At 43.9% G+C, this 24524-nt stretch overlaps 1 protein-coding gene across 1 annotated transcript in view; it reads left to right on the top strand.

Moving 5' to 3' along the window:
• Positions 1-24524, top strand: part of LCA5 (lebercilin LCA5) — a 920045-nt gene that overhangs the window by 17073 nt on the left and 878448 nt on the right. Inside the window, exon 2 of the mRNA XM_044073710.1 lies at positions 4665-5194. Within this exon, the coding sequence (XP_043929645.1) occupies positions 4665-5194 (530 nt within the window). The remainder of the gene's footprint in view (positions 1-4664; positions 5195-24524) is intronic.

Here is a 24524-nt window from a genome sequence, read left to right as displayed (position 1 = left end):
AAGAAAATGTTCTCACTTCCATGACTTTGAAATCAGATTTCTCATTGTCATGCCAGTTAGTGGTTTGTCTGGGTGATCTGGATTAGAGTATGAGCAATATAAAGAAGTTTGTCTTTTGTGAAAACCATATTGAAATTGTACATTAGCAATTTTAATATTGTGCATTGCAGTCTAGCTGGAGCTGTGTGCATTGGTTTTCTCAAAATAGTAGCCAGAGGTTGGTGATCAGTCTCAATCTGGATAGATCAGCTGTAAATATAATTACATTGAACTTCGAACATGCAAACACCATTGCCAAAAGCTCTTATTCAGTTTGTTCATACGGCATCTCTGTTTGAGTTGGAGTTCTAGATGCATAGGCTACTGGTCTGCCCTCTTGAAGAATCACTGCATCAAGACCATATTGTGAAGCATCACAGGAAAGAGTTACAGGTTTGTGAACATCATAATATCTTAAAGTGGGTAGACTGGCAATTTTCTATTTCAGGACATCAAATGCTCTTTGGTGGTGGTCCAACCAGGGCCAAGTTACATTTTTTTGCATGTCCGCTCTCATAGTGGTGCTGAAAGTTCACTTAAATCAGCAATGAACTTGCCTAAATAGTTGATCATGCCAAGAAAACACTGTAAAGATGTGGTATTGTCTGGAGCTGGCATCTCAAGAATTGCAGCTTGCTTGGACGGATCTGGTCGTAAGCCTGAACTGGTAAACAAATGACCCACATAAGTAACTTCTTTCAGACTGAATTTACATTTCTGAGAATTCAATTTAAGATTAACTTCACAAGCACGATGTAGAACTTTCCATAGGTTTCTGACATGTTCAACTTCACCATTGCTTCTGACAAGAATATCGAATATCATCTACTGTAACAGCACATGGATAACCAGAAAAAAATTGTTCCAGCGCTTGTTGGAAGACTTCACTGGCAGAATTTATCCCAAATGGCATTCTCAAAAATCTGTACCTTCCAAATGGTGTACTGAAAGTGGTTGGCAAGGAATATTTTTGATCAAGCAAAATTTGCCACTGTTTTTTTCTGTCTTAGATGTTCATTGTGGCATTTGGCATGAGAGCAGCAACCTCTTCAACTGTATGCATCGGATGATGAGGTCGTTTTAAGTGCATTGTTGAAGTCTTTTGGATCAATACATATTCAGATGTCATCTGAGCTTTTCTTGTGAGCTACTGCCATGGAGTGTACCTACTCAGTTGGTTCTTCTACTGGACAAATTACTCTTAAATGCACCATTCTGTGTAGCTATGCTTTTACTTTGCCCTGCATTGTTACTGGAACTTTCCGCACTGGTTTGACAACTGGGCTTACCTTGTGGTCTAACTTCATGAAATACATGACCAGGAGCTTGCCAAGCTTGTCTTTGAAATTATCAGCATATTCAGAAAAAATAGTGTGTGAAACCTTCGTTGTGACTTATGCTCACGTGGTGGACTTCTTTATTAAATGAAATCATAAAATCAGTCCCATTTTCAAACTGTCTTTGAGGCCCAACGGTGACTACACCTGTCTTTTTTTTTTTTTTTTTACTACGTAAAACTGCAAGTCATGGCTGTTCCAGCAGAATAGCATGAAAGCACTACTGGGCCTTCGGTTTGAATCTCTTCATCACCATAAGCACCAAGCTTCACACATTTTGCCAAATCAAGTTTTTTTTTCATCAGCTTTTACTTTAGCAAATATTTCTGCTGACATAACATTGCACTTTGAACCAGTATCAACTATGACCTCTACAGGTCTCCTTTTAATCGGTGTAGCACAAAATACTTCACTCTTTGCCAGCAAATCTACTGCATTAACAGATTCCTCAAGCACAGAGACACCATCAACATAAAAATTAGGGTCACAGCTTTCTATTTGATCAACTTGTTTCTTTGAATGCTGTCCCTTAATAACTGAATGTGCCTCTTTAGATTTACAAAGCTTTCTGAAATTATTCCACTCTTTACATCTGTGGCATTGCTGACCAAAAGCTAAGCACTTCTCTCATTTAGGTTTGTGACTGCCTCCCCAATTACGACAATTGACTATGAGGTTTACCATGCGATTTGCTAAATCACCCCTCATTTTTGCTGCATGTGCCCTGGGTTTTGCTATAGCTGCCTGTGTTTCATTGTGGGAGCCACACATTTTGCTAGAGGAGCCCTGGTTGTGGCACTTCTCCTCGGTTTATATTTCTTCACCTTGTGCTGCATACTGTCAGCATTCATACTGGATGATGCTGCAAGCATGCTCTTCTCATTTATAAGCATATTTGTGTGTTTTTCTGTAAGCTCGTATATTTGACAAATCTCTATATCTTTGCTTAAAGTTAAGTCACTGTCACAAAGTAAAATCTTTCTAACTGCATCATTATGAACTCCACACACAAGCCTGTCGTTTGGTGATTTAAAAGATGAGATGATAAATCTGCACGTTTCAGCCTTGTTTCTCAAGTCAGTTATATATGCTGCAAAAGTTTTACCAGGCGTTTGATCTCTTATGTAAAATACGTGACTTTCCATTCTAATATTCATTTGGGGGTTGCACATTTCTCTAAATTTACGTTTTAAGCACTCAGGGTCTTCCCACGTTTCAGCCTGTACCACAATGTGGTGGTCTTCCCCCTTCTCTGCATACACAAATGAACGTTCTCTCTAAATGGCTTCTGAACCAGCTAAATTGAGCAGAAGAAATGCTTTTGTACATGCATCTTTATTAGAAAAAGCAGCCTGTATGAAAATATCATATTCTTGTTCAAACACTATCCAATTTTCAGCAATATTATTATCAAACACAAGCGGACCAGGTCTTTGAAATCCCTCTGCCATGCCATATAAGTTTCAAACGTACACCAGGTACTTGTAATTATATTCAACTGCACAACAGTCTGTTTGTAATCTTTGAAGCACACACACTGCCAAAACTTTGTACACTTAGGACACCTCGAATAGCTTAAGTTAATGCTAAAAAGTAGTACAATGTGAAAAAATACAGTCATTTTTCTCTCTTCTGAACATTTTATATGAATCCGATATTTCAAATGTTTTCATAATTATTTTGAGTACTTTTATCAATATGTCGCAGTTTCAAACATTTTGTTTATTCACTAATTCTTTTTGAATGTTTTGAATGCTTCGCCTTATTCATAGAGTGAAAAATCATTTAAATGAGTTTTAAGTACCTAGAAATATTTCTGACCTGTTTGTGAGTCGTTTGAGCCACTCTTGTGTACTCCTCATGGTTTTAAGAAGTTTTGACTTAGGATCCCATTCTGACACTGTGCTGCTCATCTTGTGTATTCAAATAAGACAGTGAGGCTTGGGTGTTCATTTAAGATGTTTATTGCACACAAACACATCAGGATGGATTGGAACATAAACCTTAAACGAACTAGCTGACTTGACTGACTGTTACATACATGCTTTCACTGCTTCAGCTTACACAAAATGGCACTCTGCTTGCACATGCTCAGTACTTAATTTGCACGTGCCCATGAGTTACAGTGCCTTTAAAGGTACAACACACACACACTGTGATCTACAGTATTTAGACATGCTACCAATACATGTAACACCATATGAATTGCAGGAGTAGTAAATTATGTGCACATTGCGGGTGCTGAAAAGAGCATTTTTGACTAACCTCAAATATTGAAACTATAGTAACTTCATGAACTTTAATCGTACGTTGACTTCAGAATTAGGTCCATTGCCATCATGGTTTAGACACACACAAGATGTGGAGAAATTAAACCGAGAGACCTCTGAATGGAGAAATGAAAAAAGGAAAAGGAGTAGTAGTAATTGCTGGAACTGAATTCTTCCTCAAGTCTTGTAGAGTACCTTCACATTGTGGATCATTGTCATAAAATCGCAAGATGACTCCGAGACACACAGACGTTATATAAAATAGATTCAAAGTGTGTGTGTGTGTGTGTGTGTGTATGTATATCACACACACACGTCCTGGAGAGTGGTAGATTTAAAAAAATAAAAAAAATAAATAAACAAATGCTGCTGGGTGCACAAGTCCCAGTACCAAGGCTTGTGGGATGCCACTTGTGGCTAATCCTTTAGAAGAAAATGTGCCACCAATCCTTACTATATGTGTGTTCTGTTAGCAAAACATCAGGGTACATAGTGGTTCATATTCAAGCAGTGTTTGTCGGAGTGTTATCATATCATTAAAAATGGTTGAATTAAATACATCCTTCTTAGCTACCCTTCTAGAACAGTACTACTGCTAACCATTCATTGCTGGTTTGAGCTTGAAGAAAAATCTCAAGCAACTCAGAAGCGGCAAAGGAGAAACTGTGCAGCAACATATTAATACATTTTTGTATAGAAGCAGCCTTTCTTTATAAATGTATGACCCTTTGCACTGCCTGAAAAGTATAACAGAAAAGATGAATGACTACATCAAAGGACACCTTTGGTTACTGGTGTTAATGATATATTTGTTATAATGTGCACACTTTTCACTTAAACAGAAGTACGTCGCTAATAGGGAGTACTATTTTGTACATGTTTGGTTGTGGGGGGACCTTCTTTCAACATCTGTAGATCTTATGGGAACTTGTTATAGCACAGTGTAACAAGCAGAGTTCTTAAAGAAAATGTTCCAACTTCTTTAGTTAATGCATTGTTTTTATATTTTCTTTTTCAGTTAACAAGAAGACTTCATCTAGAAATATTCCAAATAAAAATGGACCACGTTGGGGGTTTCGTTCCCAAAGTCTACACAAAGAGTCTCCTCCAAAAGACATTGACCTTGTAACCAAGAGGGTGCTATCTGCCCGGCTGCTGAAAATCAATGAGCTGAGGAATCAAGTGACAGCGCAACAGATCAAACTTGATGAGCTACAGAAGGAAAACAAGACACTGAAGCAGCTGCAGTATCGTCAGGAGAGAGCTTTGAATAAGTTTGAGGACACAGAAAATGAAATTTCTCAGCTAATATCCCGGCATAGCAATGAAGTGAGAAACCTGAGAGAACGTTTACGGAAAGCCCAGGAAAGAGAACGTATTAATGAAAAGAAGCTGAAGGATACCGAGGAGGAATTGCACCGGGCAAAGAGTTCTCTACAGAAACTGAAAAAGTTGTCTGAAGACAGACATTTAGTGGAGAGAGACGAGCTTTCCAGGAAGCTGGTACTAGCTGAGCAAAGATTAGAAGATGCAGAGAAAAGAGTTAAGGTAATTTCTTTTAATAAAAAATGTATTCATTTCTTTCCTTCACAAAAAATGGGCAAGTACATTCTTCTGACGGCATGATCGGTCGGTCCATACTTAGTGGATTAATCATGTTTGATCCCTCTGTACAGAGTTAGAGGATCAAATACAGTTAGCCCACTTAGTATGGACTTTCTGTTCTTACAAGTCATCGCACATAAGTGGAAACCAACATATGCTGTGAAACACTTAGTTCACAGGTCCTCCACCGTGATTTACCCATAAGTATGGATGGAAACAAACAAAAATAAACAGATGCTTCTTGGTAGAGGTGTAGAAGAAGCAGTATAAAGTACAGAAAAATGCAGACTTGTACAGCAATATTTACAAGCCTCCCTTTCTCAAGGGTTCTTATGAAATATACAAGTTGCATCTTAAGAAGTGTTTCAGCCACATTGGTTTAAGACTTTTTCTACTTATGATATGCTAAGGAGTTTATAAAAATGTATATCTGTGCTCATCTAGTATGAGGAGGTCCATCCTTGCTAGTATCAGGACTGATGTCATCAGATTTTAGGTAGCTTGGCATCCAATACTTTTTGAGACTACTAAATCCCTTCTGTTTACCTCTAATAGAATGAATATGGACTTTCCTCTCCAGATCTCATCACATATGAGAAACAGTCCCAGTGTACTTAGTTACTTTGTGATAAGAGTATCTTAACTTTGTGAGTAAATTGGCTTGTCTTTTATTATACTTTTGTTCTGCCTTTCAGTCGTTCTGCTTCTGTAAGACATTAAGCATCTTCTTCTCTTCTCTGTTACTTTTTCTATGGTAATTGGTATATCTGCTTCTTTCTCAGCTGTAAGTCAAGAAAAAAAAAGAAGAAAAGTTTTCCAATGTTACTGTAAATGTTTGAGTATGCTTGGAGTTTTTTACTTAGTAGTTGCCATTTTAGGGTAAGTATTTATTTAACAATGGACCATTCTGTGAAAAAATGCTAATAAAAGTATTCAATTGTATTTATTCTGCTGCATTTATTACTGCTTGGTAGTAGCCTTATTAAATTGTAACTGTTATTCTAAGCCTTTTGGTTTAAGCACTTGGCTTCAGGCCAGATATTTTACATTAGGAAGGTTTGTGGTCTGCACTCTTGTGGGAGGAGAGGTTAGATTCTGCCCTTCTGAGCTGGGAATTTCTGGTTAAAGGATTATTGTGCCTGCTTATTTGAACTGTTTTTTTCTGAAATTGGTGTGCCTTGTTTGCTGATGCATAGACTAGATTCAGGCATGCTGAATCTAGCTTTGTTTGTATAACTTGAGCACTAATCCAGGCCATCTTTTTTTGGAGAAGGTTCCCCTGCACCCTAGTGGCAGGAGTGTGCAGTTAGAACTTGTCCAAGTGAAGACTGCTAGAACAGGGCTCAGTTTTTTTTTGCTTTTTATTGGTTAATTGGTTTAAATCCGTTTGCTCATTTGCTACTGTTTATATTAAAAAAAAATACACTTTATGCATTGCCGCTTAGCTAGGGTTAAAGTATTCCCGGCACCATAAAGTCTTCTCTTCAAATTTTCCCTTAGAACTAGCCAGTTTTTTAGTTTTAGCACTCAAATCTGTTTCTTTGAGCTCAGCACTTGTTCAGAACTCGTAAGCACTAAATAAGCTGCAAATTACTACAGCACTCAACTTTCCTCACTTGTCTAGAGGAAAACAGTTTTTAGTACTTTAATAAATAAGCACCTGTTCAGGCATGTCTAAGGGTCCGCTCTCGCTGTTTTCCCCTGTCTATCTGATGAATCTAGGCATCTTGGGGCAATGCAGCAATTGCCTCATGTACACAGACAACCCTCTCCTCCTACCATCCAGCACTACAACCTGTAAGAGGTGCACTTATATAGCTAAACTGGAAGCAAAGCTCTCTTTACCCAAGACTGGACTAGACAGTCAAGAAGAGAAGGTAAACACTTGCACTGCACCACACATCACATAGTCCCTCAAAACCTATACCACCAAAACACACACATAGCAACACAAAACACACACACCTACATTCGCGGAGGCTCTCAATAAAAATCTGCTCCTGCAACAGAGACCTCCAAAGCAGAAACACAAGCAACCCAAATGACACACAGCTCACAAACTCATTGTGCCATTCAGCCACAGCCCATAAGGCATAACAGCATACCCAGCACTAGTCATAGGTGACTCTATAGTTGGACACACTGATGCTCCATTCACCAGGCTAAACAAAGATAAAGTTACTGTCAGCTGCCTGTTGGGTGCCAGGATCTGCCACATAACGCATGCACTCAGCTCACTCTACAACACGTACAAATATGACTCTGTCATTGTCCATGTTGGTGTGAATGACCTGAGACGTACCTCCCTGGACTACATAAAAAGAGACACGGAGGAGCTCTCCGATCTTGTAGCCCAGGCAGGTATGACCCTAGCCCTGAGTAGCATCCTGCCGTCACCCAGAATGATACCCCAGTACAAGGACTGGGAATTGACCCAAATGTGATGACTGCAACAGAGAAACATGAAGAATATAGTACAGCTGTGTACACTTACCATAAATGTAGATGTTAGGGTGTATTCACTGTTGTAGTCCTGGTTTCCCTCCCTCCATCCCCTTTCTTCTTTTTCCTTACAAGGGACATATTGGTATTTATTTCCACTGGTGGAGTTCTTCCACCAGAACTTGGCTCCTCCTTGGGGGCTCCTGACAGGTTAGGGCGAGTAAAACTGATGTAATGGCATCAGCTGCCTTACTTTATACTGCTGACGACCTGATGTCAGTCCTGAAGTGACAGCAACTGACGCGGAAATACTAAGTCTCTGGTATTCGGGCTGGCCGAGGGCTACCCTGGCAGGGATAACCCAAATGTGATGACTGCAGCAGTGAATATGCTCGAACATCTACATTTATGGTAAGTGTACACAACTGTACTTTCTTGTGGTTCCTTTAGCCAGACTCTACATGAAGCTTCAGTGGTATATAAGGGCATACTAGCTTCAACATTCTCTTTCTCTCTAATTCTGCATTCCTTTCTTGCCTACTCTTAAACAGGCATTTAGGTGGGTGGATTCATTAGAATGCTCTGAATCTAGGCCCACCCTTTCAAGCTCCTTCTCCCACTCAGGATCTGTATACAGATGCTTTGGATCTTTAGATCTGTGTTGGGAGGCATATTCCAACAACGTCAGGGTCCAGGGAGTGTGCTCTCCAGCAAATGGAGGGTCATATCATCTTCAGAGATGAAGTCTCTGCTTTTGGCTCTTCAAGCTCTTCATTCCATTTGGCTTTGTGATTTCTCCGGTTTATCACAGATGCCACTGTCGTGTGGTATTTAAACAAACTAAGGGACATAAAGTTATACCTTGTTTGTAGACTAGCTCTTTTTGTGTAGGAATTTACTATCACTCATCCTGTGATCCTTCATGCAGTTTGCATTCCATTGGAGCACCGTCTAGTGGCAGACAACTTGAGCAGGTCAAGAGCAGATCCTCACTAATGGATGCTTCACAAGGAGGTCGTCCTGGACATTATCCTTCAGTGGGGCACTCCTTAAGCAGCTCTATTTGCATCTTGTCTGAACAGGCAACTTCCCAGGTTGCCTGTTCCAGGGTACAAAGTCCTCTGGCTTGGAGAGTGGATACCATGTCTGTTTCCTCAAGTGGGGTGTTTCTGCTTAACTATCCCCTCTTTTCTGTTGCTCAGGGTCTTACAAAAGATCATATAGGTCAGGCTGAAGGTCTTGTTGGGGACTCCCTTGTGACCTGGACAACATTGGTTCCCTCATCTCTTTCATCTGGCCAGGAGCATTCAGTACAAGTTACTACACATTGATGAATCTCCTCACACAGAACAAGGGCTCTCTCATTCACCTTCATCTCCTAACTCTACATTTGACTCTTGGATGATAAGGTTTTGATTCCTTTTTGACACCAATTTTTTGAAGATTTGGGTTTTGCAGGAGGCCAGAAAACCTACTACTCAAATTGTATGTTGCTAAGTGGAAAATAGTTTCTCTTCAATGTCACAAGCTTTATCAGGACCCTTTTTTAGTGGGTATTCTTACTTTTTTTTTAATTTGTGTTGAGTTGTTCAGCTCTGAACTGGCATGCTCATCTGTTAAATCTCATTTGTCAGCTTTCTCTGTTTGTCTGCCTTTGGATCCTACACTTTTTTCTAGGTTTGATATTACAGTTAGTCATCCTTCATATTCAGCCCCCAAGAAAAAACATTCCACCTTCTTGTGACCTTAGTTTTCTTCTGGAAAAAATGACTCCGCCTTTATTTGATCTTGCAGCTTTTGCATTTGCAATTCTTTATCTGACCATCGGTTTCTGAGTCCTTGGACCCTTGGGATCTAGGGGTTGGTGCCGACGGTTCCATGTACCTCAACACCAACTATTGCCTTGAGCGTGTCTGATCTGATGGGTTCGGATCCAAGCTCTCGGAGCCATAGTCTTTGGGTCAGATCCGAGGGGGTGCTCTTGGCTCCAAGCGTTTCAGAGCACAGTATCCCCCTCGGCTCCTAGAGCCTCTGCTTGGACTCCTCTATGTGGTCAGAGGGGGGCGGCCCCCACCGGTATCTCCCAGGAGGTTCGTTCCCCTTCAGCCTTTGAAGTGGTGAAGAGGGTTCTCTTGGTTTCGAGACCCTTAACCCCATCTAGTCCTCAGACTCCGTCCAGACCCCCTCTGCTTTGGGTGCGATCCCAACCATCTTGCCCACTCAGGGACAGCCTGTGATCATCCTGCCTCAGGAGGCTCCCCCACGGGAACAACAGGTAGTTTGTGAGTCCTCTCCAAAGAGTCCCACTGAGGAGGTCCCTTGTAAATGGACATGTAAGAGGAGGCACTTGGACTCTCCACCAGAGTCCCTCACCGAAGATGCTGACTTGGAGGAGGGGGAACATTCCCCTAGATTACCCCCCGAGCATGTCTCCTTTGGAGACATCATGAAACTCTGACAGAGGGGGGGTGATCTGCCCCAAAACCGACCTCTGACGAGTCAGTGTTCCTGGAGGTGTTTTGCACGGGCCCATCTACCTCTTGGGTGTCCCCTCCTATGAATCCTTTAGTGGATCTTATAACATGTAGGGCATGGAAGGAACCGGACACCATGGAGCCTATCCCTAAGTGCCCGGACAAGGTCTTGACTCCCCCATCAGACAGGACATGCTTGGATAAGGGGCCCCCAATGGATATTATGGTTGTGGCAGTCTCCACCAAGAAGGAGCTCACACAGGAGAGCACCACGGTTCACCCTGCTGATCCTGAATCAAGGGCGATGGACTGTTTTTGGGAAGCAGGTGTATGCTTCAGCGACCTTCTCGGTAAGAGCTGAACTACATGGCACAAGTCATTCGATTTACAGCGAGACTTGGTTAAGGAAGTCGCTGAGTCGACCCTGGAGTCAACTCCACACAAATGGCCACTCTTAAAGCAGTTTTGAATACGTCCGTGCGCCTGCTCTCCCACACTACCAGGGGTGCCGCAAGGGCTGCCGGGACACGTGTTGCCATCAGGCGCCATGCCTGGCTCCAGCTTTGTCAATTCTCAGAACCCTTTAAGGTGTCATTTACAAATGCCCCTTACGATTGTTTTTCCCTTTTTGGGAAATTTGAGACTCTGGTAGAGTGAGAAGGACAGGAAGACACTGTCTGCCATCAAATCCACTTCTCCTCTCCTCAATGATCCTTTTTCAGGAATCGGCAAGGGATGAAGAAGATGTGGTTCTGGAAGTCTCAGGCATTTTCCTGGGACACTCAGGGCTCCCCTTCCCCCAGAGGCAGAGGGGGTTATGACAGACGCCACCCTAGAGGCAGAGAGGGGTCCTAGAAACTTCAGGTCCAGAGAACCCTTCTCAGAGAAACCCGGGCAGCAGCCCTGAAAGGTTGCCCGACTACTTGTCTCTGGAGGCTGTTGGGGCTCACCTGTCATTACACCCAGTGGCATGGGAGTCCATTAAAAGATATCTCTGGGTGTTGCAAATTATATCCAGAGGATATTTCATCCCGTTCAAAGAACCACCACAACCGAAGAAACGCCTCCCAGATGTCCCACTTGCGCAAAGGGAGGAAGTCGCACTAGAAATAAAGAAGCTGCTAATCAAATGGGTCATCCTACCTGTCCCCCCCCCCCCAGACCAGTCAGGATCAGGCATTTACTCCAGGTTCATTTTAGTGCCGAAGAAAAGGGGGGGGGGCTCAGACCTATCCTGGATCTGTCCACCTTGAATCTGTCGGTAACCAAAACGAAATTCCAGATGGTCACTCTTCTATCCATTTTGCCCTATCTGCAGGCAAATGATTGGATATGCTCGATAGACTTCCAGGATGCGTACCTCCACATCAAGATGGACAGGTGCTCTCAGAGATTCCTACGCTTCTGGCTAGAAGCCATTATCAGTTCAGAGCCATTCCCTTTGGTCTCACCACCACTCCCAGGATGTTACAAAGGTGATGGCAGTAGTAGTGGTTCACCTGAGGCTTCAGGGTATTCGGGTCTTCCCATACCTGGACCATTGGCTCTTTGCTGCCCCTTCCAAGCATCTACTTTGTCAGGCCTGGGACTGCTTTTTTTCACCTAGTAAACAAATTGAGCATCACCATAAACCAAAACAAATCTTCACTGGCCCCATTTCAGGTTCTAGACTTCATCGGGGCTTGGTTGAACACAGTTCAAATTAAAGTTTTCCTCACCCTAGACAGCATACGGAGTTTGACCATGCGCGTCCTGTATGTCTTTCAAATCCAAGTTCCGATGGCAGAAGCAGTTCTAAGAGCATTGAGGTCTATGGCGGCCACAATCAACTTGTTACCCCTAGCATGCCTTCATATGTGAATTCTCCAGTGGACCCTCTTGGTTCAGTGGTCCCTGTTAGATCTACCTTTGTCTCATCCCATTCGAATCTCCCGAGTATGCAGGGACTGTCTTTGGTGGTGTTTTCAGTCCCCGGATCTGCTGAAGGGACGTCCTTTTCTTCTGGCCTTTCCCAAGCCACAGTGACCACAGACGCCTCCCAGCTAGGGTGGGGGTGGGGCGTTCGGGAAGGACAGTCCAAGGCACGTGGTCCCAGTCAGAGACCAATTTGCATCTCAATGTCCTGGAGATGACGGCAATTCTTCTTGCGTTGCAGCCCTTTCATGCTCATCTTCCTTTAAGAACAATCACAATTCAGAGAAGACTATGTCAGTGGTCTGGTATATCAATAAACAAGGGGGAACCAGATCTTATCCCCTCTGTCGCGAAGCCATGAGAGTGTGAGAATGGGAGATCTCCACCGGCAATTTTCTAGTGGCAACGCACATTTTGGGACGGTCCAACATTTTAGCGGACAGGCTTAGCAGATCTATCCTTATGCCTTACGAGTGGTCTCTGAATCCTTCAGTAGCAGAACAGATGTTTCAAAAGTGGGGTCATCCTTGCTGCGATCTCTTCGCATCTCTTCCAACGTGAAATGCAGCGAGCTCTTCACTCTGAACCCCCCTCAGGGGAAAGTCCCCAGAGACTCACTAATTTATGCTTGGCCTGCCGGACTTCTGTGTGCTTATCCTCTGTTACCCCTCATGTCGAAGTTTCTTCAGAAAGCTTGCAGGCTGGGGAACACTGTTCCTCATCGCCCCATTCTGGCATCACCAAGTCTGGTTCCTCTCCTGCTCAGCTGGTGAATCTGGGAATATTGAGGCAATGTTACAATTGCCTCATGTACACAGACAACCCTCTCCTCCTCCCATAAAACACAAATACATGCGAGAGATGCAACTATATAGCCAAACTGGAGGCTGGGCTCTCTCAACTCAGGACTGGCAAAACCAGACAGGAGGAGAAGGTAACCACACACACCATAAACCCAGTCTCACATAGAACTATCACAACTACAAATCAAACACATAAACACACAAAGACATACTCAGAGGCACTGATCAAAAATCTACCAAAACAGCAGAGGCCTCCAAAGCAGACACCAAAACAGCTGCCACCTCATGACATAACACAAGCAACACATAGATCACAAAGTCAGTGTGCAAATCAGTCACAGCCCTTAAGGCCAAACACAATGCCAGTCACACTTGTCATAGGTGACTCCATAGTCAGACACACTGACGTCCCACTCACCAGACTGAACAAGGAGAGGGTCACAGTAAGTTGCCTGTCGGGCGCTAGAATCCGCCACATAACACAAGCACTCAGGTCACTCCACAGCAAGTACAAGTATGACTCAGTCATTGTCCATGCCGGTGTGAATGACCTGCGACGTACCTCCCTGGACTACATGAAAAGAGACATAAAGGAGCTCTCAGATTATGTAGCCCAGGCTGGTATGACCCTGACCCTGAGCAGTATCCTACCTTCACCAAGAATGATGCCACAATACAGAGACAAAATGATCAGTTTTAATAATTGGCTTAATTTCTGGTGTCATTCTAAGGGGATCCAATGTCTGTCTGCCTGGAATGACATGCTTGACAAGCCACGCTGCTTCAAGGGACGGCTTGCACCTGTCACCCCTGGGTTTCCGGATATTGGCAAAGGCTCTTGCCACCCCCATAGTGCCTTTTTTAGACAAGGCTCAAATTCTAAACCCACCGCCCTAGAAAACAATAATGGAAAAAAACTAAGGGTAATGCTGCTCAATGCCAGAAGTCTAAATCTCAAGATGCACGCCCTCGAAGCCCTCCTCAGTATGGAGAACATCTATGTCTGTGCTGTGACTGAAACCTGGTTCAAGGCTCCTGAGAGCACCCCGGCACTATCAGGTTTTACCTCATATCATGCGTTCCGGCCCCAAAACCCGGACCGTACTACAAAAGGAGAGGGTGTATCCATATTCATCAAGGATACCCACACCTCCAGGCTGGTGGCAACTCACGAAGCATCAGAGACCATTCAGGTGCAATTAACCATAGGCCAAACTGCTCTACAGTTTGTAGCATGTTACAGGCCACCCTCTCAAACTAAGGAACCCCACACAGCCTTCCTGAAGACACTGGAGAGTATAAATGTCTCTCCAAACACCATCATATATTGGGTGACTTCAACTACCCAAACTTAGACTGGGAACATTACTCAAGCCCCAATACCCTAGCCCAAAGGTTCCTGGAGTTCATAAACTCAAATGCTATGGAACAACTTGTCACCATTCCCACAAGAGGTGAAAATATACTAGACCTGATCATCACAAACATGGGGACAAAATGCTCCACACCGGAAGTATATCCCTCATTGGTGAGATCAGACCATAAACTCATCTCACTGGAGATCCACATCCCGCCCCCACCCCCAACAAAAAAGACCACAGTGAAGAACTTCTCAAAAGCCAACTTCACACTTCTTAAGACTGGTGTGGTATCCTTCAAGGCCCCTGAGCCATTGGAAACCACAACCCACACTGCTGAATCCCTTACAAATGCTTTCTACGAGCACCTCCAGGATTGCATGGATCAAGCAATCCCAAATAAAATCAAGACCCTTTCCACCAAAGGCAAGCGCCCGATCTGGTGGACCCCAGGCATAAACTTTACAACAAGAGGAGAAAGCTACTACAAGATAGAGCAAAATCCCTAAAAGGGAAGACATCTCTGATCAATACTAGTAAAAAACTACGATCACTCATAAAATCATCCAAGGCCAACTTTGAGAGAAAAATCGTCAAGGACTCAAAAGACAATCATAAGGCCTTCTTTAGCTATGTTAGAAATCTGGGTGGAAACTCCCAGATATGCTCAGAATTAGTCCAAAATGATACAAAAATCACTGAACCCACAGACATTGCAAACATACTGGCAGACAGGTTCAGTGAAAATTTCTCCCCTCCCTCCCCAAAGGAGAAATATCTATCCCAGCAGAGTGTAGCCTCCCAATCATCTCAAATGCCCAGGTGAGAGCTGCTCTCTCTAAAGCTAAAAACACAGCATCAATGAGACCGGATGGTGTCCCCGGCTGTGTGCTACACGAACTCAATGAGGAACTAAACCCACACATAAGGCTGCTGTTTAATCTTAGCCTTACCACAGGATACGTACCCAAAGAGTGGCGTATGGCAACTGTGGTCCCACTCCACAAAGGCAGTGCTTCTACGGACCCTGGTAATTACCGCCCCATAAGCTTAACAAGCCTGGTCTGTAAAGCTATGGAGAGGATCATAATGGAACTCATAAATAAAGACATAGGGGATCTACAGACATTGGATCCTACCCAATTCGGCTTTGTCAAGGGCAGATCATGCCTCTTGAACTTGGTCGACTTTTTTCAAACAGTCACCAAGGCCATTGATGAGGGTAAGGCAGTTCACACCGCCTACCTTGACCTTGCAAAAGCTTTCGACACAATACCCCACTCGGGTATCATAGAAAAGCTCACCAGCTTAAATGTAAACCCATATGTCACAAGATGGGTTGCAAACTGGCTCAAGGACAGAACCCACAGGGTTAGAGTTGCTGGTGCCATGTCAGACTCCAAGCCGGTCACAAGCGGTATCCCACAGGGCTCAGTCCTGGGCCCCCTCTTGTTCGGCATCTACTTTTCAGAAGTACAGGCAAACATAGGAGGAATGTGGCTGACAAAGTTTGCAGATGACTGCAAACTGGGTGCCATAGTTGAAAATCCATCAGACACAGATATCCTTCAGAGAGGTCTCATAGAAACGGATAACTGGTGCCAGAGCCATGGCCTTAAGCTAAACGCCAAAAAATGTATAGTCATACCCTTTGGTAAAAACAAGGTAACCCCAAGTTACCACATAGGTGGCAATCCATTAAGCACAGAAGAGGTTATCAGGGACCTGGGGACCCAAGTTGACAGTAACCTTTCTTTTGACACTCACATTGCCAAAGTGGTTAGGAGGACCTTCTACATTGCCCACCTGATTGTGAAGGGATTCACATCCAGATCAAGGGAGGTCATTGTTCCCCTGTACTCTTCACTTATCAGACCAATGATTGAGTACAATGCCCTATTTGTAATGTATCTTACCCGACACCTGCAGCAATTGGAAAGACCCCAAAAGTTCCTCACCAAAAGGATAAAGGGGCTCAAAAATATGCCATATGCTGCCCGACTGAAGAAACTCCAGCTCTATTCAGTCGCATACTGTCTGCTCAGAGGTGACCTGTGCCTGACATACAAGGCCATGTCCAACCCGGAATTAATGGACATGCTCCACCTCAAAAAATCCAAATCCACCATAGCCACAAGAGCAAGAGACTTGCACCTCAACACGGATATAAATAGGACGTGCTGGAGGGACAGATTCATCACCCAGAGACTCCCTGTGCTGTGGAACAGAATCCCGGTCCATGTGAGACAGAGCACCTCGCTGGCTCTGTTCAAGAGGAATCTTGACCAGTGGATGGGAGATCGTAGGTTTACCCCGGGGATCATCTCTGTATCACTGCTGGACAGAGGCACGGCAAACTAATGGGTATAGTATTCTTCAACCTAAGGGGTGGTGAAAGCCACACAACTCTGGCTAGGCTTATAAATGCCCTAGGGCAGATAGCCCAGTATGAACCTATGAACCAACATGGGACCTCAACTTTGTTCTGGAAAAACTAACGCTACCTCCCTTTGTACCAGCTTTTTCTGCAGACCTTCAGTTTCTATCTTGGAAGACTGCCCTGCTCCTGGCAATAATTTCTGCTAGGAGAGTCTCAGAATTACAGGCACGTATGGCAGTGGAACCTTTCCTCATTTTTCATCAAGACAGAGTTTCTCTACGAACTAATCCTTCCTTCATGCCCAAGGTGGTTTCCAGTGTAGCTTTAAATCAAACCATCCACCTACCCACTTTCTTCCCCAAGCCACAGAACAAAGGTGAGAGACTCCTGCATTCCTTGGACATTCACAGGCAGCTTCGTTACTACTTGGATAAAACTAAGGCTTTCAGAAAAACTGACCAGCTCTTTGTTTCCTATGCTACAGCTTCTCAAGGGAGGGCCATATCCAAACAAACCATTTCTAAATGGATAGGCCATTGCATACGATTCTGCTATACCCATCATGGGAAACCAGTTCCTCCTACCATTAGAGCTCACTCTACCAGGGCAACAGCTACCTCTACAGCCTTTCTCAGGGGGGTTCCTACCAAGGAAATTTTAGAAGCTGCAACTTGGAGTTCTGTACACACCTTCATCAAACACTATCACTTACCTCTTTGTTCTAAGTCCAGGGCAGGCTTCACCACTGCAGTTCTGCAGGGCCTCATTGCCTCCACTAACCCTCTATGATGCTTCCACCCTACCTTAGCTTTGGGACTCAACCCAAGTGTGATGACTGCAGCAGGGTAACACGATGACTATAGTACAGTTTTGTACCTACCATAAATGTAGATGTTCGAGTGTTCACCCTGCTGCAGTCCAGGTTACCCTCCCTCCAACCCCTCTGATCTACTGGCTAAATCTTTGCTATGCCTTTCTGATGTATTTGCTTATAGCTGAAGGGATTTTGTGTTTGTACAGTGTTCACACCTTTTGGTACTAATTTGGAACACCTTTTTGGGGGCACCTGACATCTGGGGCAAGAAAAACTGAAGAAAATGGCGTCTGTTGCAATATATGTACCCCTGGCGCTCTGATGTCAGGGATGAAGACTTTGGAAATCCGGCCGAATGCGGGACCGCCTGACGACAGGATAACCCAAGTGTGATGACTGCAGCAGGATGAACACTCTAACATCTACATTTATGGTAGGTACAAAACTGTACTTTTCGATGGTGGGCAGAGGCCTGTCACCACAACAAGGGACAGCCTTTCACTTTACCCACAGCCAGGCAGACATTAACAGCAGATGCATCAGATTATGCCTAGGGAGCCCATATGACAGGAAGATGTATTCAGGGCACATGGTCCACAAACCAAATGCATCTACATATCAATCAAAAAGAGATGCTAGCTATTCAAAAATGCCTTGACAGCCTTCAAGGATCTACTTCATCCAGGGCAACTATTGATAAAGATGGACAATACTACAGTTGTGTGATACAGAACAGGGAGGCTCACATTCCTACCCCCTCTGCAGACTAGCCATGACTTTGTGGGACACAGCATTGACTTACCAAGTACATCTGCAAGCACAATACCTGCCAGGAAGGATAAATTCTCTGGCAGACGAACTAAGCAGAAACCTAATGGATCCACAAGTCTTCAGCATGATAACAAGGAAATGCCCGGATATAGACCTCTTTGTCTCGCCTCACGACTGCCAACTACAGAAATTCTGCACAAAGACTTATCACAAGCTAGCATGGAAAGTGGACGCTGTACTTTCAGCTGGAAAAACTTAACAGTATATGCCTTTCTCCCGCTGCCTCTCCTTCCCAAGGTACTCCTAAAGGTCAGACAAGAGCAGCAAAAAATGATACTGATTGCCCCAGACTGGCCCCGTCAGCACTGGTACCCAATCCTAATGAGCTTGTCTCAATGCCCAGCCTGGACATTGCCTCAAATTCCTCACTTTTTGACTCAACAAAACAGTCATATCCTGCACAGCCAACTCAGGACCTTAAACCTGGCAGCATGGTGGATAATGTAACCATTCAAAACACTCCTCTGTCTAAAGCAGTGATGGATGTTATTTTGGAGGTCAGGAGGCCTAGCGCCAGAAAATCATATGCAGAAAAATGGAAGGGATTCTGTGCTTGGAACCAGGCACAAGGAATTGACACAATTGTGCCAAATGTTCCTCAGATTTTACCATACTTAACTGAGATGCTAGACAAATGCCTATCCTTTTCCTCAATTAAGATTCCTGCCTCTGCCATTTCAGCTCACTACAATACAGAACCACCTCTATATCCTCTCATCCATTACTAAGGCAGTACCTCAGAGGGGCCAAAAACATAAGACCCCCAAGGAGAGCACCAATACCTGCATGGGACCTAAATTATGTCTTGGAAAAACTCACACTGCCTCCTTTTGAACCAGCCTCTACAGCTGATATAAAATTCTTATCTTGGAAAACAGCATTGCTCCTAGCAATAACCTCTGCAAGACGAGTCTCAAAGTTACAGGCACTTATGGCTGCGGAACCCTGTGTCATTTTCCATCAGGACAAGGTTTCTCTGAGGACAAACCTGACATTTATGCCTAAGGTAGTGTCCAGTGTGGCACTGAATCAAACAATTCATTTGCCTACCTTTTATCCAAACCCACAGAATAAGGGTGAGAGACTTCTGCATTCTTTGGACATTCACAGGCAGCTGCGCTTCTACTTGGACAGAACCAAAGCTTTCAGAATAAACTGAACAACTTCTAGTGGCATATGCTGCAGGATCACAAGGAAAGACTATCTCAAAGCAGACTATTTCAAAATGGATAGGCCACTGCATTCGTTTCTGCTATTCACAGCATGGCAAATCAGTGCCTAAGGGCATTAGGCCACATTCAACCAGAGCAGCAGCCACTTCAGCAGCCTTCCTCAGAGGAGTACCCACCAAAGACATCTTAGAGGCTGCAACTTGGGAGTTCAGTGCTCACTTTTACAAAGCACTATCACTTACCTCTCTACTCTAAATCTAGAGCAGGCTTTGCCAGTTCTGCAGGGCCTCATAGCCTCTCCTAATCCTGTTTAGCCCCAGCCGCCCAACCATAGCTCTAGGATTCAACCCAATTGTAAAGACTGCAACAGTGAAACACGATGAACATAGTACAGTTGTGCACCTACCATAAATGTAGATGTTCGAGTGTATTCACTGTTGCAGTCCAGGTTACCCACCCACCATTCCCCTTTCCTTTGCTGGGTCTAATCTGTACTTCTCTATTCTATACATCTTATGTGGTGTATTTGCTTGTAGATGAAGGTAGAGTTTTACTTTACTGCATGTTTATTGGCATAAATTAGCCTACCCTTTTGGGGGCACCTGACATTTGGGGCAAGAAAAACTGAAGAACATGGCGTCTGCTGCATCTTTTATACCCCTGGCGCACTGACTTCAGGGAGGAGGCGACGGTAACCGACGCTGGACCAGGACTTTGGAATTCAGGCTGACTGCGGGTAGCCTGCCAGCAGGATAACCCAATTGTAATGACTGCAACTATGAATACACTCGAGCATCTACATTTATGGTAGGTACACAACTGTACTTTACCAAAGGCAAATGACCGAATACATTTTAGCCATTCCAGGAGACTTAAATATACTTATACTATGGCTAACCTTAAGGTTTCTGACACTAAGCAACAAGTGATTTCTATGTTGAGAGAAGCTACATATATCACAAGACATTCCATTAAGTTTAGCTGTGATGCTGCAGAGACTTCTTCCAGGACAGCAGTCACTGGATCTGTTATTAGAAGATGCACTTGGCTTTGCTAGCACTCCTTCCTGAGTATGTTGAGGCCAAGCTTTTGGATCCCCCCTTTCACAGGGACCTATTATTTGGCCCCTTTGCAGCAGACCTTTTCGAGGCCTTGTAAGAAAAGGGCAATGATGCAAGACTTTAAACAGATTTTTCTCACTTCATTACATAGTTATCAAAGAAATTACCCTTCTGGGTCCATTTTTTTGTCTGCAGGGAACAGAAACACTCTTAAAAGGGCAGGAAACAACCCAGGAAAAGATTTTGTGAGAAACCTGTCTAGATTCTAAATCTGGAAAAACTCCTTTTCCTGACGAAACAGCTTCTGCCAGACTGTCTGCTGCCTCACACTCCTTGGTCCAAGAATAGTAATTCTCTTGTCAAAAAGACTAACTTTGTCCCTTCCAGCCTTTGAATTCAGTACTACAGACAAAAAGTTAGTATCGATCATTCAACATGATTGTAAGATGTCTTGAGGGAACTTCCATCGTTGAGGGGAATTCCAATCAGGTTCATCATCTTCCACCTCTCTTACAATATCTCCTCACTTAGGAGAGCCTAGACCTGGTACCCCACCACCATTTAGGAAAATGCCTTTATTCATGACTTTTTCTTGTCCCCAGAAAAGAGAGCACTTGGAGGCTCACTCTGGACTTATCCCACCTAAATACCTTTCTAGAAGTATCCTCTTCCAAGGTGCCCTCCCTGCAAACTGTACTTCCCTTTTATGTCTTCAAACTTTTATAGCCTGTTTAGATTTGAAGGATGCATATTCCCATTCACCCTACCTGCAGGAAATTCCTCCGATTCTCTGCTTTTTAGTCACATTTTCAGATGTTCATCATATTGATCTTTGCTGCAGTAAACTAAGCTGTATGGGTTCCAGCCTACCAAGGATATCACAGCCAGCCATCTTCCAAAACTTCAGAGTACTTTCCCATTAGGCAGCTCAAGGTAAACTTTATAAAAGACAGCACTGGGTGCCAAGGCCTTAGGAGATCTCCAGCAGCTGATGAGAGCACTCCTCTGTGGCTATCGAAGATCTGTTGTCTTGTGCTGTTCCGTGGCTGGACAAAGTTCCCCTTGTGGAAAAACCTTCTACATTTAATATTTATTGCTTATACTTTCCTGGTTAGGAATGACCAAGAGTTGTTTTAACTGACTATCACAAGACTAAACTGTGCTTTTAAATAGGGAAGAAAGTTTAAAAGGTGTTAAAAACATTCTAAAACCAGTTTTTTATCTGGAGAAACTATGCCAGTTCCTAAACAGTAAAATAAACAAAGTGTATGAAGATGCTTTTTACTGGGGAAAAAGTAATTTTTGGGGGATTTTGAACTTTTACTGGCTTGTGCTGCTTATTTTCCCTTGAAAGAGGCACCATTTTCTTTGTGACCATAGAAGGAACAAAACTGCGCCATGGTTGATTGTTCTTCCCACCAAAAAAATGAAAACGTTCAGCAAACAGCCTTTGCCACCACAGCAGGCTAGCAATTTGCCTCAGCTGCAGGTGGGCAACTCTATGACCAAAGCTTTTTCTCCAGATCACTCATCTTTTCCCTGGATCCCTCTGGCATGGCACCTACAGACACTATACATCTAGGATTAGTCACGTCCTCTGCAGCTGTTGAGTTCCCTCTGTGACACCCCTGCACTGACCCGGTAATCAAGGAGCCTCAATCCTCTCCACTAGCAACAGTGAGGGATGTACACAATGGGAGGATAAGTACACACACAGTAAGGTACAATTTCCCATAAGAGCACACGGGGATCACAGCCAGTCTGGGCGGGTAGTTTCTCCAGATCTCCCCAATAAGACTCCCCACAGGCACAGTTGTAGGGTTAAGATTTCAGCTGAGGGGTCAAGCCAAGACCTCCAGCACACTCTCTGTCCAGCCAGTGCTTTGTGTCCCTGCCCAAGTAGCTGACACACACATACACACACCTGGGGAAGGCTGGCACAGGTTTACCAGCTATGCCCCCTTCTACCCAGTCTATAAGGCAGTTATCGCTGCCACCAACTCCTACTTATCTACTGCCACCAACCCCTACTTATCAGCTACTATAAAGGCCCTTTCAAAGGGTGACCAATTCTACTGTGTAATGTTACTGTTATCCAAATGGTAAGTGTGACCAATCTAAGGCTATTTCGGAGTGGCCAGTACAGCGTCAACAAATACATATGCAAGTACTTTAAAAGCTTAAATATGGCTCACAAGTATCAGCCACAAAGATAGGTTTAAATATATTTAATAATAAAAGAACAAGGCAATACTCAACACAGTAACTACAGATTTCAGAATCACAGGAAACATTTTAAAACAACATTGCAGGACAGTCTCAAATAAATACAGAAAACATCTAAATTAATCTTTACTATATTCCTGTCCATCTCTAAAAGAAATACTATACCTAAGTCTCACTTAGAGCAACACACAGGCAGAAGTGCTGAATGGATGTTTCTAGGTCCAAGACAAGAAACAAAATGCACAGTCTTTCTCTGAGAGAGTTTTTAAATTACTGTCAAACATTACTGCTGGGTCATCTTGGATGACATCACTATTTGTCACCTGCCTTCAGTTCCTAGGCTAACCGATACCAACATAATTGCATATCTCTCAGATGTTTGCCCAGAACTGGAAGTCCTAAAACAGTTAAACACTTTGTACATTTTAAACCTAGTAATTACTTTTCTTTTCAGACAATATGAAAAACTTCTAGCTCTAGACATTGTGTCTGTTTCACTGAAACAGAGATAACACCATCGTAAAACAAACTCAAATTATTTTCTTGAAGTTTTGTAAGTTAACTCTGTGTTCCAGTGTCTACTATTAAAACCTACATTTGCACGGGTGTATAGTTTATATACTGTACATTTCTATTCTTTTCAGTAGGACACACTGTGGATACATCCTTGAAGCTCAGTACTGTACAAACCCTGTTCAACACACACTTCTGCACCAGTAGTTTTAGTATACACATAACATATACATCTGAAGTTGTCTTCATTTGCTCTTCAACCTGTAGGTACTTTTATCCGGCACTGATCTTACTTGGCTGCCCTTCCAGCATCTGATCTGAGCTCCAAGCTCCTCCCCTACCCGTAATGCCCCTGTCTTCCTCCTCCCTTCAGATCTTGCTTGCCGTGCTAGCATAAGCATCGTGATCCACTGCTCTGAGCTTCTTTTGGGTAAGTGACTGAATTAAATTCATTTTACTTAAATTTCTCTTTTTTCTATCTTTACTTCCCCACCCTTGCTCTGTTTGTCAGTAAAAAAAAAAAAAACAAAAACCTTCTTTCTATCTTCTATCTGGAGTGTGTGTGTGTGTCCTGGTTGGGCCTCTCTGCTGCGACTATGTTGGAGAACCCCGAATCAGGCTTTAGAAAGTGCACGGTGTGTGGCCATAAGCTCTCCTCAGCTGATGGCTGCACTTTGTGTGGTATGCTTAGGGATTTCCCATCTTGAGTCCTCCTGTTCCATCTGCACAGGTTTCAACCCCCGCCCATTGATGGACAAGGAGGAACAAGCTAATTTTAAAAGGCCTTTTCCCCCCTGCTACCACCGGGGCCCAGGCTTCCTCAGCCCAACTACTACTTCTGCTTCTTCTGTCTCTGCCCCCCCCGGCCTTTGGGACTCAACCTCTTGGCAAGAGGTCTGAGGACAGGGCAAGCATAAACACAGGGACATGCCGAGATCCACTCGACCCCAAGGCCGGAGTCTCCCGACTCCATCCCCATCGCTTCTCCCTGGAGCTGGAGTAGCTTTGGATTATCATCCCCGGCTTCACCTCACCGACCCTCCAGGCCAGTGTCGGTGGCCTCTTTATCCCGATCCACTTGCACCCTTTCCAAAGCGGAGGTGGACAGGATGATGCAGAAATTTATCTCTGCACTAAGATACAGATGGGAGTCTTGCCTGCCCCTTCTCCCTCTGCAGCAGGTGGCATGCAGTCCGTGTTCCTACCAATTACTCCTCCGATCCGACCTCCAGTTTTGGAGCCTTTGGATCCGACACGTCTCTGCATCAAAGGGTAGGCACCTATG

The sequence above is a fragment of the Protopterus annectens genome, chromosome 1.part1, assembly GCF_019279795.1.
Source record: "Protopterus annectens isolate FY-2018-M chromosome 1.part1, PAN1.0, whole genome shotgun sequence".
Classification (NCBI taxonomy): Eukaryota; Metazoa; Chordata; order Ceratodontiformes; family Protopteridae; genus Protopterus; species Protopterus annectens.
This window is presented reverse-complemented; position numbering and strand designations above follow the sequence as displayed.